Raw genomic sequence first — 17,121 nt, 5'->3', positions numbered from 1 at the left:
AATTTTCTTCTGGAAAAAGAACACAATTATTCCTTATTGGAGCATTCATTATAACAAAATAACTTAAGAGAAAAAAATCACATACAAAATTATATTGAGTCTCTTTTTGCTAAGCTCAGTAATGCAGATACCTCAAACAATTTTGTGGTATCAAACCTGCTGAGTTTGTCATACCTACACTCCTCTATCTGCTCACCCTTATATAAGAAATCTACATGTATAAAGTATCTGTGTATATGAGAGAGACAGGGTGTATAAAGATTTGGACATTACATGGGATGTCAAAGTTTATCAGCTGATTAAAAATATAAACACATAATTAGTGGTCAATTACTGAATCATAAGTAGCCTCCTCCAACAATGCTTAGTTTTATACCCTCACCTATATATATCTCAAGGCCATCTTCTCACTTTATTCCATTCCCCACATCTATCCCCTCGTCATTCTCACAGTGATGTGACATGACCACAGATATTAATACCAGTCCAGAACCCTGTCTCACATAAATAATTTCCCAATTTTATCCAGAGAAGCTATTAAAAGTCTAATTTTCAAATTTTTTCTAGGATAAAAATATATATCTCTATTGGACTTAAAGGCATTTGGAAACTAAGTTTTACACCATTTGCCTATTTAACAAGAGTTCTTAACATATTATCTCCTGAAACTCAAAAGAATTTATTAAAAGTGTGTCTTCTCTATTAGCCTAGGTTAAAAACAAACTGCATGCCAATGGCCACAAGAGCAAAAGCAATTCAGGGCACATTTCTATCAGCGTTGAGGTAGAATTATCTACATATCTAAAGGCACATACAGCTAACCAACATTTGTTTTCCTGGCTTAATTCAGCTTCTTATGGCTTTTCTCTCATCTTCTCTAATATTTCACTGTCATTCTCCCTGCATTCAGCCAAGCAACATGAAGATATCATTTCAGGTATCTCTAAATCTTCACGTTTAACTTTATTTATTGAGTGAGCACTTGTACTCAATCTTATATAAAGTACTGTGATTGATGTAAGAGATACAAAGCTGAAAAAATCCCTACCCTGAAGATCACTGTCTAGTGGAAGAGACAGAAAAATAAACAGATGAGTATAACACATGGTAGGGATAGCTAAATTAGGATAACTCTAAGAGATGTCTTCTCAGGTGAATCAAGAAGGATAAGTAATAGTTAAGCAAACAAAGGCAGGGATAGTAGCTGAAGAGCATTGAGAAAACACTCTGGGCAATAGAAGCAGCAGATGTCAAAGCTCATGGCTTATTTATAGAAAAAGCAAGTAACTTCATATGATAAAATAAAAAGAAATACCAAGACAAAGGGCTACAGAGGAAGAAAAACACAGACCACAAAGGGTTATTCTAAAGAGCTTGGATTTTATCCTGGAGACAAAGAAGATCCACTGAAGGATTTTAAGTAGAAGAGTATGAAATAATCAGATGGGAATTTAAGGATGGCAATGTGGAATATGTATTAGAAAATACAAGACAGAGATCATCTATGATCCTAGTATAGTAATTCAGACAAGAAATGATGATAACCTGAACTAACCATGGATATACTTTCTCCTAGTAAAGATGGAGATAAAGAGGAAGCAAAATTCAAGATATAATAAAAGATGGCATAATAGACAGCACTTGGTAATACTGATAATGTAGTTTTCATGAAAGAGGTATGTGTGAAAAATGACACAGGGATGAAAGATCATGACAGTCATGGAAACAAAAATGCAGAAGTAGACTCTGAATCTTATATAGTCAACTGAATAAAATGGCTGCAAAATAATATAGTCTATTTGATCTCTTTTAATACACACATATGAATGGAGAAAAGTCTAGTTAACAATGGCTATCTCTACGTGGTGAAATTATATGGTTTTTTTTTCCTTTGTTTTACTGATTCTTTCAATTTTTCTGCATTTGGACAAATTTCTTTTTAATTAGAGAATTAAAGTAATTTAATTACTTTAATAAATCAATTGAGGGTTTTCCCCCTCAACTGCTGTTTCAGGTAATTACAAGTATTTCTATGAAGAGACACATCTGTAGACAATGTCTGCAAACCAACTTTTGGAATGAAATAAGACATATTTTTTAACCACAGGCATTTTAGAAAAAGAGGAGGAAAGTGCTCTTGCTTGCCACTGCTAATGGAAGTCGGAGAAGAATTATACATTAAATAATCCCACAGCAAACTGCACACATTAAATCTCAATGAAACTATTCCACAAGCAGTAAAGCTATTCACATCAAATATATGCAAAAATGTCAAATGCACCACTGGACATTATATGCGACATGAGAACACAAGATAAAAGGATGAATCAAGAGAATGAATGATTTTGATAAAAAAGAGGTTGGACAAAGGAGCTATATGTCCTTTTTAATAGTACCTGCTCACTCCTGACTCTAAATGCCTCCAAAGTCAATGGCCAAGTCCAGTAAAAGAAAAACAGACAAACATAAAGGCTGCTACAAATTCTAGTGAGGCTGAAGAGATGTCTAGAAATCTATAGTTTCCAGGTGACCCTTGCTGAAACACTAAATAAGTGGGAATGAAGAAAATCTATAGCAAATAGAAAGGCATATATGAAGGCATGGCTGGTGTCTAAACATTGACTACCAAGACAAAGGCTAGAGAGAAGCAGGAAAGAGGGTTTTTGCCTCCCAACATTTCTGTCCACCTCCTCCCCTAAAAACAATTCGGTACCTCACCTCTTTTGCAGTTCTTTGTAACCTTTAGTTCTTCTGCTAGTCCATTTAGATGGTCACCTTAATAATCTCCTAATATTTGTTCATCACTGCTGATAATTATTCATTGAAACAACTCCGTCTGCTAATATATATTAGCTTTCTCTCATAGTAATACATTCATCACGTGCTCCCCTGATATCCTTATGCTTTTTTTGGCTCTTTTACCTCTAAAACTGCTGCCAACTAACTTCTCCATTAACTTCTTAGTTTGTTTCTCCCAAGCCAAATCTCTCATCAATAAAACCATTTGTCTGGCTTGGTTGTCAAATTGCAAGACTAGTATTGCAGAACTGGAAGGGGTACACATTAAGTGGTCAAGATTTGAAAAGTATACCGTAATTAAGAGCTGTGTTTTGTGATCTATGCATGTGAATGCCTCTACAGATTGAAATCTATGCTTAAATTTAAGACTCTGTGATTATGACTCAGTTCTTTTGATTGGCTAATGGATCAACAAATATTTACTACACGCTTTAATGGGCCTATTACCATACATAAAAGTAAACAGTCCAGAAAGTTAAATAAGACAAGATGCATACCTGAACTCTCTACAAAGGAGAGGATAAATAAGGCGTTTAAAGGAATCATCCAGTGAGTTGTATAAGATCTTCATTAACTCTGGCCTTGCAAAGCCACGTGGTCTCCACCTGCAAAAAAGAAAAGCCTATACTAAAACTGATGTAACAATAATAAGGCCATAAAAGGGCTCCTGGAAGAGCAGAGAGGAAGTGGAAAAGGGGAGAAGAAACTTTATTGAATCCAAAGTAACATAATCTGTAAGGAGAGACAGTGATGTCTGAAAATTATTACTATGACATCTGGAGTTCTTATTTTTAAAAACCTGGTAACCATGGTAACACATAAAACTTAAGGGAGGAAAAAACTTTCCTATTCTGGGGAGAGTCCCCAAGGCATTATTAATAATGGTAAAAATTTTTAAGATATGAGAAAGTCACCAAAAAATTACTGAACCACTTCTATAGACTGAATTATGTCCCCTAAAATTAGTATGTTGAAGCCCTAACCCTCAAATCGGATGATATTTGGAGACGGGGCCTTTGGGAGGTAATTAGGTTTAGATGAGGTCATGAGGGTAGGGCCCCCATGAGAGGATTAGTGAGTGCCCTTAAAAGAAGAAATATCAGATACCCCCTTCTCTCTCCCCCCACATCAGGTGAGGACATAATGAGAAGGCTGCTGTCTGCAAGACAAAAAGAGGGTTCTCACCAGAAACCAAATCAGCCTGACCTTGATCTTGGACTTCCAGCCTTCAGAACAGGGAGAAAATAAATTTCTGTTGTTTAAGCCACCTAGTCTATGGTATTTTGTTATGGCAGCCGAAGCTAAGACAAGCACTATGTCCTTCTTTTTCCATTTCTTAATCTCTTCCTGAGAGTTAAAGTAGATTGAGCAAAGGAGAAACTCTGTTCTAACCTTTGCCTCTTGTCATCCTTGAGTAGAACTCACTCTATTCCTCAGGTTGTACTGTTCTACTAGGCAGTGTATCTGCATACATACTGATAAATACAAATGCCAGAGAACCCACTGTTAGTAGAAACTGGAGAAAGAACAGTAAGAGAAAAACACAAGCTAAAAAGGACAAACAAATTCAGTCCTACCACTTCTGTGTTCCCTACTTCTACAGCATCTCTGCCCATGTCCTTCAATGGCTCTTGAATAGAAAACATTAATATTTTATCAATGGTTCCTAATAAACCATTAATATACTTCAGGGGCACTGTCATCTCCCTTACTTATAATGTGATACACCAAAGGCTACATAATAATAACTAATTGAATCCCTTCCATAGAAGGGTATTATTTGAGTCTAGTTTTGTTTTTTAATTTGAACGAAAGTGCTTTTAGGCAGGTCATACATCCTTCCTTCCATCCAAATCCTTGTTTCTCCCTACTGTCACCTACACCTGAGGGCATGAAACGTAGGGAGAACTAGGATATGAATTAGAAAGTTATTAATATTATTTTGTTATGTTACAGGCATACCTTGGAGATACTGTGGGTTTGGTTCCAGACCACCACAATAAAGTGAATATCACAGTAAAGTGAGTCACATGAAGTTTTTGGTTTCCTAGAGCATACAAGAGTTATGGTTATACTATAATGTAGTCTATTAAGTATGTAATACCATTATGTCTTAGAAAACAATGTATATACCTTAACCAAAAAAATAATGCTATTGGAAAAATGGTACCAATAGATATGCTCAACACAGGGTTGCCACAAACTTTCAATTTGTAAAAAAAACAAAAAAACCCAATATCTGTGAAGCACAATAAAGCAAAGTGCAATAAAACTTATAGCTGTGTTGTTGTTATTAATTGGGGAAATTCAATGTCAAACAAAGACATCCCAGAAGAAACATCTGAGACGGCTTTAAAAAAATGAATTGTGGTTTACCAAGTAAGACAAAGGAATAAAAGCATTCTGGGAAGAAACCATACCATATGTAAAAGCTTAGAGGCATGAAAGAGCATGATAAGCTCGAGTAACTAGAAGCAGATTAGTAATACAAGGGCATAAAGCTGCAGGATCAGGTTGCGGGGTAGATGAGGCTAGAAAGTATGGCAGTAGCCAGATTACTGAGGCTCTTATCACCATACTCTGGAGCTTGGCCAGTTAGGAGAGAACATAGACAGCCCTGGGTCATGGGACAATACACTAGGAAAAGAGTCCTTAGAGGCAGGAAGGCCCTAAAGGAATGATTCTTATAATGAATCTATCCGATGTCTGCTGGGGGGTCATTCCCTTTAAAGCCAAACCAAGGTTTCCACATTGCTTGTAGGAAAAAAAATGGAAATCTTTAACATTAGATACCCAATTTCTCTGGAAGCCCCAGTAGGCTTCCTTAAACCTCAAGGTTCTCCTGTGGCGTGACTGCTCACCTCCCTGGAACAGAGTGCTGTGGGTCTATTTTATAACTAAGGATGCCTCAATTATACTCATTCACAGTGACCTTTAGACCACAGACCCAGCTATACTCACTTCCTGCATTACAGAAACTCCTCTTTCTTCCTCACCCCACAGCAATTTCTGTCTCTTGACTGGCTTCCTGTGATCTATTCATTTAGCACTCGAAGGGACCTGAAACAGTATAGCGAAGCCACAGACCTTATTACTTCTAAACTTAAAGGAAATACAATGGGTTTCCCTTACAGGGTATCACTGTAAAACTTGATTCTTCCTCTAATTCAATAGTTAAACACTGCTGAATAAAACTAAGAAGGACCTCACTTTAACTAAATTTCACAATACAAAATACATGCTATGTAAGATGTGCACAATGAAGCATACAAATTAAGACAGAGGTCACAAACTCAAATACCTACGGGGGGTCAGGAAAGTACTGTAAACAAATGAATAAGACCCAGGGCCTATACGTATGTTTTTGACAGAGACATGCTTTATTCACCCATTACAGACAAAGAAATATTCTCCACTTTGGCAAAGAAATATATTCCCCCACATTCGGTATCTATAGATAAAGATAGGCTCTCTCCATCTAGCTTTCATTTTCCCACATTTAAAATAAAAATGGATACAGGATATAGTTCCCCTTAAATCTACCACAAGAAAAAAGCAGCACCATTTAGTGTAGCATTTTCCCAAAGTGATATGACAGACATTTGCGGACAGAATAATTTACAAGACTATCCTATGCACTGGCACTAAAAGCTAGTTTTAAAAAAGAAAAAAAGCTAGTAGCCAGCCTCAGTCATTCATCTGTTATTCCTATAATATCTGATAAATTAAATTTTTGATTCAATTATCCTTAATAAACAAAACATTTCAGATATACTATATACAGTATGTTTCTATTAATTCATTTTTCATAAAAGAAAATATACTCTTTATAAAAGATTCATATGGTACAGGATTATAGTAAAAGTCTCTCTCCCTAGAAATAATCACTATTAATAATTCTTATGTACTTCCCAGATATTTCCTATTTAAACATACACAACATATGTACTTTTTAAATTAAAAAAAATTTTTTTAACATCTTTATTGGAGTATAATTGCTTTACAGTGGTGTGTTAGTTTCTGCTTTATAACAAAGTGAATCAGCGATACATATACATATATCCCCATATCTCTTCCCTCTTGCGTCTCCCTCCCACCTTCCCTATCCCACCCCTCTAGGTGGTCACAAATCACAGAGCTGAGCTCCCTGTGCTACGTGGCTGCTTCCCACTAGCTATCTATTTTACATTTGGTAGTGTATATATGTCCATGCCACTCTCTCACTTCGTCCCAGCTTCCCCTTCCCCTCTCCGTGTCCTCAAGTCCATTCTCTATGTCTTTATTCCTGTTCTGCCCCTAGGTTCGTTAGAACCTTTTTTTTTTTAGATTCCATATATATGTGTTAGCATACGGTACTTGTTTTTCTCTTTCTGACTTACTTCACTCTGTATGACAGACTCTAGGTCCATCCACTTCACTACAAGACACTATATCCATTGCCTGTCACTGTTTTTGTTTTTTTTAACACAATGGACATCTTTCCATTATCAGTACATATAGATCTCAATATAGCATTTTAAAAATGAAAAAAAGAATATTCTGTAAAAATCTATAAACAGACCTGTTTTGGATGCACCACCTACAGAACTCATTCTTCACTCCATCAGAAATGTTAACCTTGACCGTCAGTATCTTCAAATTTTCTCCACGGTTAATTGCCAGAATCTGAGTGCAAACATATATGGCAAAGACTGATGATCCACAAAATATATAAATGATCAATTTAACCAGTCAATATTTGTGAAACAAACTGGGTGGTTATCCAGCCTAGAGCTATATCAATTTTGTATTCATTTATTTACCAAGAATGTATTCAAAAATAATCATTTCTTTATATTTTTTCAAGTATTTTCAAAATAAAATACAGGTACAAAGCCTATAATATTCACAGGAAGAGATAGTGTTGATCTAAAAATCTCATTTCAGATCCTATTAATTGAAAGTTTTTGATCATCTAGAGTTAGAAGGATATACTTCTTATATTTGTGAAAAAACATTACTAAGATAAATACAAACATGGAAATTTCTAAGTGGAATATTTAATAACTACTGTTACCATTTATTGAGCACTTACTAATTGTCAGGCCCATCTAAGCACTTTAAATAGATTAACTCATTTATCTTCAAAGCCACCAGTGATGTATGTATTAACATCTTACTCTTGTATGATAATTTTTCTAAGACTAACTTTTCCTAAATCACAAAGCTAGCAAGTAGCAAAGGAGGAATTTAAATGCAGATCGACCTGTCTCTGCTTTTAATTAATATATTAAAAGAACAATTGCTTTAAAACACATTAAAAACACTCCTTAAAGAAAAGCAAACAAACCTAAAGCAAGAAGAAGAAAGGAAATAATAAAGAACAGAGGGAAAATTAATAAAATGGAGAATAGAAAAACAACAAAAAATATCAACAAAACCAAAAGTTGGTTCTTGGAAAATATCAACAAAATTGACAAACCTTTCACTAGAGTGACCAAAGAAAAAAGGGAGACATTCCAATTATCAAAATCAGGAATGAAAGAGGGGCCATTAATATGAATGTTATAGAAATAAAAAGAATCATAAGAGAATACTATGAACAACTGTATGCCAAATTAGATCACTTAAATAAAACGAACAAATTCCTAAAAAGACACAAACTTCTAAACTAGAATAAAAAAGAAATAGAAAATTCAAAATTATCTATAACAAGAGATAGAATTAGTAATTTTAAAATTTCCCACAAGGAAATACCCAGGCTCATATGGCTTCACCGCTGAATTCTACTAAACATTTAAAAAAGAATTAATAAGAATTCTTCACAAACTCTTCCAAAAATACAATAGAAGAAAAAACTTCCTGACTCTATTTACCCTGTTCTTGCAAGAACACTGCAAGAGAAAAGTAAAGACCATTGCCTCTTATGAATATAGATGTAAAATTTCTCAATAAAATACTAGTAAACTAAACCCAGAAACATATAAAAAGGATTATACACAAGGATCAAAAGGGATTTATTCCAGAAAAGCAAGGTTGGTTTAACATCCAAAAAAGAAGTAATGTAATACATCATAACTATAGAATAAAAACAAAAATTACATGATCATTTCAATAAATGCAGAAAGAGTATTTGAGAAAATTCCAGCAGTTGTTTATGATAAAAATACTCAAGAAACTAGGAAGAGAAAGCAAATTCTTCAACATGATAAAGGGCACATACAAAAACTCCACAGATAACATAATGTTTAATAGTGAAAGACTGGATGCTTTCCCTCTAAGATTACAAGGGTGTCTCCTCTTGCACTTGCTTTTCAACATTGTACTGGAGGGTCTATCTAGGGAAATTAGGCAAGAAAAAGAAATAAAAGCCCTCTAGATTGAAAAGAAAGAAGTTAAAACTATTTGCAGATACTATGATCTGTATACAGAAAATCCTAAGGAAACCACTATAAAACTATTAGAACTAATAGAGTTCAGTAAGGTTGCAGGATAATCAATTTCTACACACTAGCAATAAACACCCTAAAAATAATTTTTTAAAATTCCATTTACCATACCACCAGCACAAATAAAATACTTTCCAATAAATTTAACAAAAGAAGTTCAGAATTATACACTGAGAACTATAAAATATTGTTTTTAAAAAAAATTGAAGAAGACCTAAATAAATGGAAAGACATCCCAGGTCCATGGATCAAAAGGCTTAATATTGCTAAATAGCACTAATCCCCAAATTACTTCATAAATTCAATGTGATCCCTATCAAATCCCAGCTAGCTTCTTTGCAGAAATTGACAAACTAATTCTAAGATTAATATAGAAATGCAAGGGACCCAGAATAACCAAGTCTATTTTGTAAAAAAAGAACAAACCTGGAGGACTTCCACTTCTCAATTTCAAAACTTACTACAAAACTACAGTAATCAAGACAGTGTGGTACTGGCATTACAGATAAACATACAGATGAATGGAATAGAATTAGAATAGAGTCCAGAAATAAATCTATACATCTACCATCAAGTGAATGTCAACAAGGGTGCTAAGACAATTAAATGGGGAAAATACAGTCTTTTCAACAAGTGATGATGGGACAATTGATGGCCAAATTCAAAAGTATGAAGTTGGACAGCTTCTTCACACCATACACAAAAATTAGCTCAAAACTGATCATAGACCTTAATATAAAAACCAAACCTATAAAATGCTTAGAAGAAAATACTTGAGAAAATCTTCATGACCTTGAGTTACATAAGGCCTTAGGTAAAACACCACACGCATAATCAACACAAGAAAAAAATAAATAGATTGGATTTCAACAAAATTATAATTTTTATATCTCAAAGGATACTATCAAAAAATTGAAAAGAAAGCACTTAGCACAGGAGAAAAGTTTTACAAATCATGTATCACATACAGGACTTATATCTAAAACATACAAATATCTCTTATAACTCAACAATAAAAAGACACAACCTAACAAAAATGTGCAAAAGGTCTAAAGAGACATTTTTTCAAAGATAATATAGAAATGTTCAATAAGTACATGAAAAGATGCTCAACATCATTAGTTAGAAGAGAAGTGCAAACCAAAACCATAATGAGAAATCAGTTCATACTAAAATGGCCATAATCAAAAAGAGACAGGGACTTCTCTCATAGTGCAGTAGTTAAGAATCCACCTGCCAATGCAGGGGACACAGGTTCAAGTCCTGGTCTAGGAGGATCCCACATGCCACAGAGCAACTAAGCCTGTGTGCCACAACTACTGAGCCTGTGCTCTAGAGCCTGCAAGCCACAACTACGGAGCCTGCAAGCCACAACTATGGAGCCCAAGTGCCACAACTACTGAAGCTTGCGCACCTAGAGCTTGTGCTCCACAACAAAAAGAAGTCACTGCAATGAGAAGCCTGCACACCACGATGAAGAGTAGCCCCCGCTCGCTGCAACTAAAGCCCACGTGCAGCAACGAAGACCCAATGCAGCCAAAAATAAAATAAAATAAAATTTATATATAAAAAAAGATAGACAATAAATAAGTATTGGTGAGGATGTAAAGAAACAGAACTTTCATAAACTGCTGGTGGGAAGGTAAAATGGTATAGCCACTCTGGAAAACAGCAACCTTAATTTATATAAATTCTAAAGGTATTTTCAAGTAAAATGTTAAATATAGAACAAATCCTCAAAGTTTAAAAAATTACAGATACTGGGGCTTCCCTGGTGGCGCAGTGGTTGAGAATCTGCTTGCCAATGCAGGGGACACAGGTTCGAGCCCTGGTCTGGGAAGATCCCACATGCCACGGAGCAACTAGGCCCGTGAGCCACAACTACTGAGCCTGCATGTCTGGAGCCTGTGCTCTGCAACAAGAGAGGCCGTGACAGTGAGAGGCCCGCGCACCGCGATGAAGAGTGGCCCCAACTTGCTGCAACTAGAGAAAGCCCTTGCACAGAAACTAAGACCCAACACAGCCATAAATAAATAAATAAATAAATTTTAAAAAATTACAGATACTTTAAAAAAATTCTTTAAATATATTTGAGAAATTTCTAAGGTAAACATTGGCAGAAATAAAATAATCAGTTAAAAATAAACTTCTAATACAAAATAAACTTTAGTTTGGGCTGGACAAAATCTTCAATGTCTGCCAGCTCTCTGAAATACTGAAAGGAACACTGAACAGTAAATAAAAGTTCTTCATCCAAGAATTTATCAGTAATAAATTCATTCATGCAGAATACAATATTATAGGGGAAAAAGAGTTATTTAATTCAGATTTATATAAATACACTATTAGGGACTTCCCTGGTGGTGCAGTGGTTAAGAATCCACCTGCCAATGCAGGGGACATGGGTTTGATCCCTGGTCCAGGAAGATCCCACATGCCATGGAGCAACTAAGCCCGTGCACCACAACTACTGAGCCCGCGTGCCACAACTACTGAAGCCCGTGCGCTTAGAGTTCGTGCTCCGTAACAAGAAAAGCCACTGCAATGAGAAGCCCACACACCACAACAAGGAGTAGCCCCCGCTCGCCGCAATTAGGGAAAGCCCACGCGCAGCAACAAAGACCCAATGCGGCCAAAAAAAAAAAAAACCCAAATAAATAAAAATATAAATACACTATTGTATCAAAATATATTATTGGAGGGTGCTTTTTTTCCCACCATACCTAGTAAAGTCATAGGTCAAACTTTAAAAAATCTTAACATAGAAGATCCATGGTATAAAAGGGAGTGGAGTAGCAGAAACAGAGCTTGGGGCAAAAACTGAGGTTGAAAGTAAATACAGAGTTAAAGCAGAATTACTGTAGATGGCAGTACTGAATGTGAAACAGGTATTTTAAAAGACAAAGAAAGTGAGACATTAGTGAAAGAAGCTACAGAAAAGAATGGGAAGGCTGAGTTACAAATTCATGTAGTGGAAAGCAGCACATTAAGGACCAATGTGGAGAAGAAAGAAAACAAGATGCAGCTAGAAGAATTAATTTAGTAGACAGCTATAACAGCTCTTCCCACAGCATTTGGAGAAGGAGTTCCAGGTACCGCTGTTCCTTTACCACTGTCTATCATCATTCTCCCTCACTTCTGTATTCTGGGATGCTGTATGCTGGGCTATCTAGGTGAAAGCTGAAAAACAGAGTCTGGAGTCAGGGACATGAGGCCTTAGCACTACAGGGATTAAAAATCCATCTTTGTGAGCTAGTATATCATCACTCTAGCCTGCAAGATAACTAGAAAGTTCTCAAAACACAGGTCCGTTTTTCAAAACTGATATTCCCAAAATGTTCTACTTTCTCAGGTCTTAAGACTGTCACACTTAGAAGCCTGTGTTAGTCACAAACTTAGATTCAACCACAAACTAACTCAGAATGCCACATGTGCTAATAAGCACACTAGTTAAAATGCAGAGACCAAAATGTTTTCAAGCAAATACTAGAAAGACTAAGTTTTAATAGAGTAAAAGTATTCATATTTTTCCAAAGTTGCAATAAAATTAAATCAAATAAAGGGAGATAAAATCCAGCAGCAAAATCATTTCTGCAAAAGGAATTTTAGTATTTTAGTCACTGGCTTTATTAAAAACTCTTTTTCATTAGGCTCTATCAGTAGACAATAGCTAGGTAAGTAAAATTTCACTCTTCTAACAATTTTTCCAATTATCAAAAGTATTCATTTCACCACATATTTTACAGTGTACACAAAGGTAAAAAGAACAACTTCGACATAATAGAGAAACACTTCAAAAGTTCAACAGCAGGGACCATGTCATCTACATACCCCAAGTAGGCACCAATACATAATAAGTGTTCAAGAAGTATTTGTAGCGTAACTGAAGACTCTTCATGTTATGTTACACACACACACACACACACACACACACACACAGAATAATAACATACCTTTTCATGTCTATACCACCGTAAGTTTTTTTAATTACATTTTTAAGGAAGATAACTAAACATTATCAATGAAAAGCGACGCATTCTTGGCTTTTTCATTATCCTCTCCTTATAACGGTTAAAATTCAGAAAGGAAGAAAAAGTAAATTTAAAAAATGATTCATTGAGGAATTTCAGGTTTAAAGAACACTGGCAGGCCCCTCATTCTAAATCCCCCCCTCATACTCCTATAAAACCAATAAAGTGAATAAATAAAACAACACAGGACCCACATCTTCAGCATTTCTAAGAAACAGAGAATTAGATTGGCATCTGATTTCAAAAACAAGCAAACAAAAAAAAAAACTTGCAAAGTAAGACAACAACAGAGCAACACGTTTGACAAACTTAAGGAAAGAAAGTGCAAACAAAAAATATTATACTGGGCTTCCTTAGTGGCACAGTAGTTAAGAATCTGCCTGCCAATGCAGGGGACACAGGTTTGAGCCCTGGCCCGGGAATATCCCACATGCCGCGGAACAACTAAGCCCATGCGCCGCAACTACTGAGCCTGTGCTCTAGAGCCCACGAGCCACAACTACTGAAGCCCGTGCGCCTAGAGCCTGTGCTCCACAACAAGAGAAGCCACGACAATGAAGAGTAGCCCCGCTTGCCACAACTAGAGAAAGCCCACGTGCAGCAATGAAGACCCAACGTAGCCAAAAATGAAATAAAAAATAAAATTTAAAAAAATCATTGGATTATTAAAAATATATATATTTACTGAGCTAAACTATCCTTCAAGTATCAAGGACATAGGAAACAATTGTGACTGTGTAAAAACTCAGAATTACAGGCATATCTCGGAGATATTACAGGTTCAGTTCCAGACTACTACAATAAAACAACATCACAATAAAGCAAGTCATACACGTTTTTTGGTTTCCCAGTGCATATAAAGGTTATGTTACACTATACTTTAGTCTAGGTGTGCAATAACATTATGTCTAAAAAAAAAGATGTACATACCTTAAATTAAAAGTGGCTATCATCAAAGAGAACACAAATAACAAATGTTGGAAAGGATGTGGAGAAAAGGGTACCCTGTACATTGTTGCTGAGAATGTAAATTGGTGCAGCCACTGTGGAAAACAGTTTGGAAGTGCCTCAAAAAACTAAAACTAGGGCTTCCCTGGTGGCACAGTGGTTACGAATCTGCCTGCCAATACAGGGGACGTGGGTTTGAGCCCTGGTCTGGGAAGATCCCACATGTCACAGAGCAACTAAGCCCACGAGCCACAACTACTGAACCTGCGTGCCACAACTACTGAAGCCCATGCACCACAACTACTAAAGCCTGCATGCCTAGAGCCTGTGCTCCGCGACAAGAGAAGCCACTGCAATGAGAAGGCTGCGCAACACAACGAAGAGTAGCCCCTGCTCACTGCAACTAAAGAAAGCCCATGCTCAGCAACAAAGACCCAACAGAGCCAAAAATAAATAAATTAATTAATTAATTAAAAAACAAAACAAAACAAAACCTAAAACTAGAACTACCATATGGCCCAGGATTCCACTCTTGGGTATACACCCAAAACAAAAACACTAATTTGAAAAGATAAATGCACCCCAATGTTCATAGCAGTATTATTTACAATTGACAAGATATGGAAGCAACCTAAGTGTCCGTCAACAGAAGAATGGATAAAGAAGATGTGACAGATAGATAGACAGATATAGATACACACTGTGGAGTACTACTCAGCCATAAAAAAGAACAAAATTTTGCCATTTGCAACAACATGGATGGACTTGGAGAGTATTATGCTAAGTAAAATAAGTCAGAAAGAGAAAGACAAATACTGTATGATACCACTTTTATATGGAATATAAAAAATACAACAAACTAGTGAATATAGCAAAAAACAAATAGACTCACAGATATAGAGAACTAGAGTACCAGTGGGGAGAGGGAAAGAAGGAGGGGCAAAGATAGGATAAGGGGATTAAGAGGTACAAACTACTAATATTATGTATAAAATAAGCTACAAGGATATATTGTACAACACAGGGAATGTAGCAAATATTTTATAATGACTACAAATGGAGTATAACCTTCTAAAATTGTGAATCGCTATACTGTAACCTATAATTTATATAATATTGTACATAAACTATACTTCAATAAAAATTAAAAATAAATTTTTAAAATTAAAAAATACTTTAATGCTAAAAAGTCATAGTCATCATCTGAACCTTCAGCAAGCCATAATCTTTTTGCTGGTGGAGGGTCCTGCCTCCGTGTTGACAGCTGCTATCTGATGGGGTGGTGGCTGCTGAGGGCTGGGGTGGCCGTGGCAATTTCTTAAAAGAAGACGACAATGAAGTTTGCCGCATCGACTGACTCTTCCTTTCAGGAACAATTTCTCTGTAACATGCAATGCTGATAGCATTTTACTCACAGTAGAACTCCTTTCAAACCTGGAGTCAATCCTCTCAAACCCTGACATTGCTTTATCAACTAAGTTGATGTAACACTCTAAATCACTTGTTGTCATTTGAACAATCTTCACCAGGAGCAGATCCCATCTCACAAAACCTCTTTCTTTGCTCATCCATAAGAAGTAACTCCTCATCAATTAAAGTTTAGTCATGAGATTTCAGCAATTCTTTCACATCTTCAGCCACCAGTTCTAATTCTGTTTCTCTTGCTATTTCCATCACAGCTGCAGTTACTTCCTTTACTGAAGTCTGGAACCCTTAAAAGTCACCCATAAGGATTAGAATCAATTTCTTCCAAACTCCTATTAATATTGATATTATATCTCTTCCCACGAATCACAAGTGGTCTTAATGGCATCTAGAGTGGTGAATCCCTTCTAGAGGTTTTTTTTTTTTTTTTGCGGTACGCGGGCCTCTCACCGCTGTGGCCTCTCCCACAGGCTCCGGACGCGCAGGCCCAGCGGCCATGGCTCACGGGCCCAGCCGCTCCACGGCATGTGGGATCTTCCCGGACCGGGGCACGAACCCGTGTCTCCTGCATCAGCAGGCGGACTCTCAACCACTGCACCACCAGGGAAGCCCCTTTCTAGAGGTTTTCAATTTACTTTGCCCAAATCCATCAGAGGAATCATTATCTATGGCAGCTATAGCCTTATGAAATGCATTTCTTAAATAATAAGACTTGAAAGTTGAAATGACTCCCTGACCCATGGGCTGCAGAATGGATGTTGTGTTAGCAGGCATGAAAACAACATTAATCTCATTGTACATCTCCATCAGAGGTCTTGGGTGATCAGGCATATTGTGAATAAGCAGTAATATTTTGAAAGGAATCTTTTTTCCTGAGCAGTAGGTCTCAACTGTGGGCTTAAAATATTTAGCAAACCATGTTGTAAACAGATGTGCTGTTACCCAGGCTTTGTTGTTCCATTTATAGAGCACTGGTAAATGAGCATTGGCTTCAATTTCAAGTCACCAGCTGCATTAGTCCCTAACAAGAAAGACCCTATCCTTTGAAGCTTTGAAGCCTTGAAACCAGGCATTTTACTCCTCTCTAGCTATGAAAGTCCTAGATGGCATCTTCTTCAAGTATAAGGCTGTTTCGTTTATAATGAAAATCTGTTGTTTACTGTAGCTACCTTCATTACTTATCTTAGTTAGACCTTCTGCATAACTTACTGCAGCTTCTACATCAGCACTTGCTGCTTCACCTTGTACTTTTTTTTTTTAATAAATATTTATTTACTTACTTACTTATGGCTGCGTTGGGTCTCCACTGTTGCGTGTGGGCTTTCTCTAGTTGCAGCGAGTGGGGGCTACTCTTCGTTGCAGTGCGCGGGCTTCTCTTGTTGCGGAACACAGGCTCTAGGCACGCGGGCTTCAGTAGTCGTGGCTCATGGGCTCTAGAGCGCAGGCTCAGTAGTTGTGGTGCACAGGCTTAGTTGTTCTGCGGCATGTGG

General features: G+C 36.5%; 1 protein-coding gene across 2 annotated transcripts in view; it reads right to left on the bottom strand.

Annotated features, from left to right (window-relative positions):
* SRBD1 (S1 RNA binding domain 1) overlaps positions 1–17,121 on the bottom strand; it is a 231,018-nt gene that overhangs the window by 177,323 nt on the left and 36,574 nt on the right. For both annotated transcript variants that reach the window (XM_030857775.2, XM_030857776.2), the window contains exons 10-11: positions 7,361–7,464; positions 3,297–3,404 (exon numbers count right to left, since the gene is read on the bottom strand). In XM_030857775.2, coding sequence (XP_030713635.1) covers positions 3,297–3,404; positions 7,361–7,464 — 212 coding nt within the window. The remainder of the gene's footprint in view (positions 1–3,296; positions 3,405–7,360; positions 7,465–17,121) is intronic.

Source organism: Globicephala melas, chromosome 12 (genome assembly GCF_963455315.2).
Source record: "Globicephala melas chromosome 12, mGloMel1.2, whole genome shotgun sequence".
NCBI classification, from domain to species: domain Eukaryota; kingdom Metazoa; phylum Chordata; class Mammalia; order Artiodactyla; family Delphinidae; genus Globicephala; species Globicephala melas.
The sequence above is the reverse complement of the archived record's forward strand: the minus strand, read 5'-3'. Positions and strand labels throughout refer to the sequence as shown.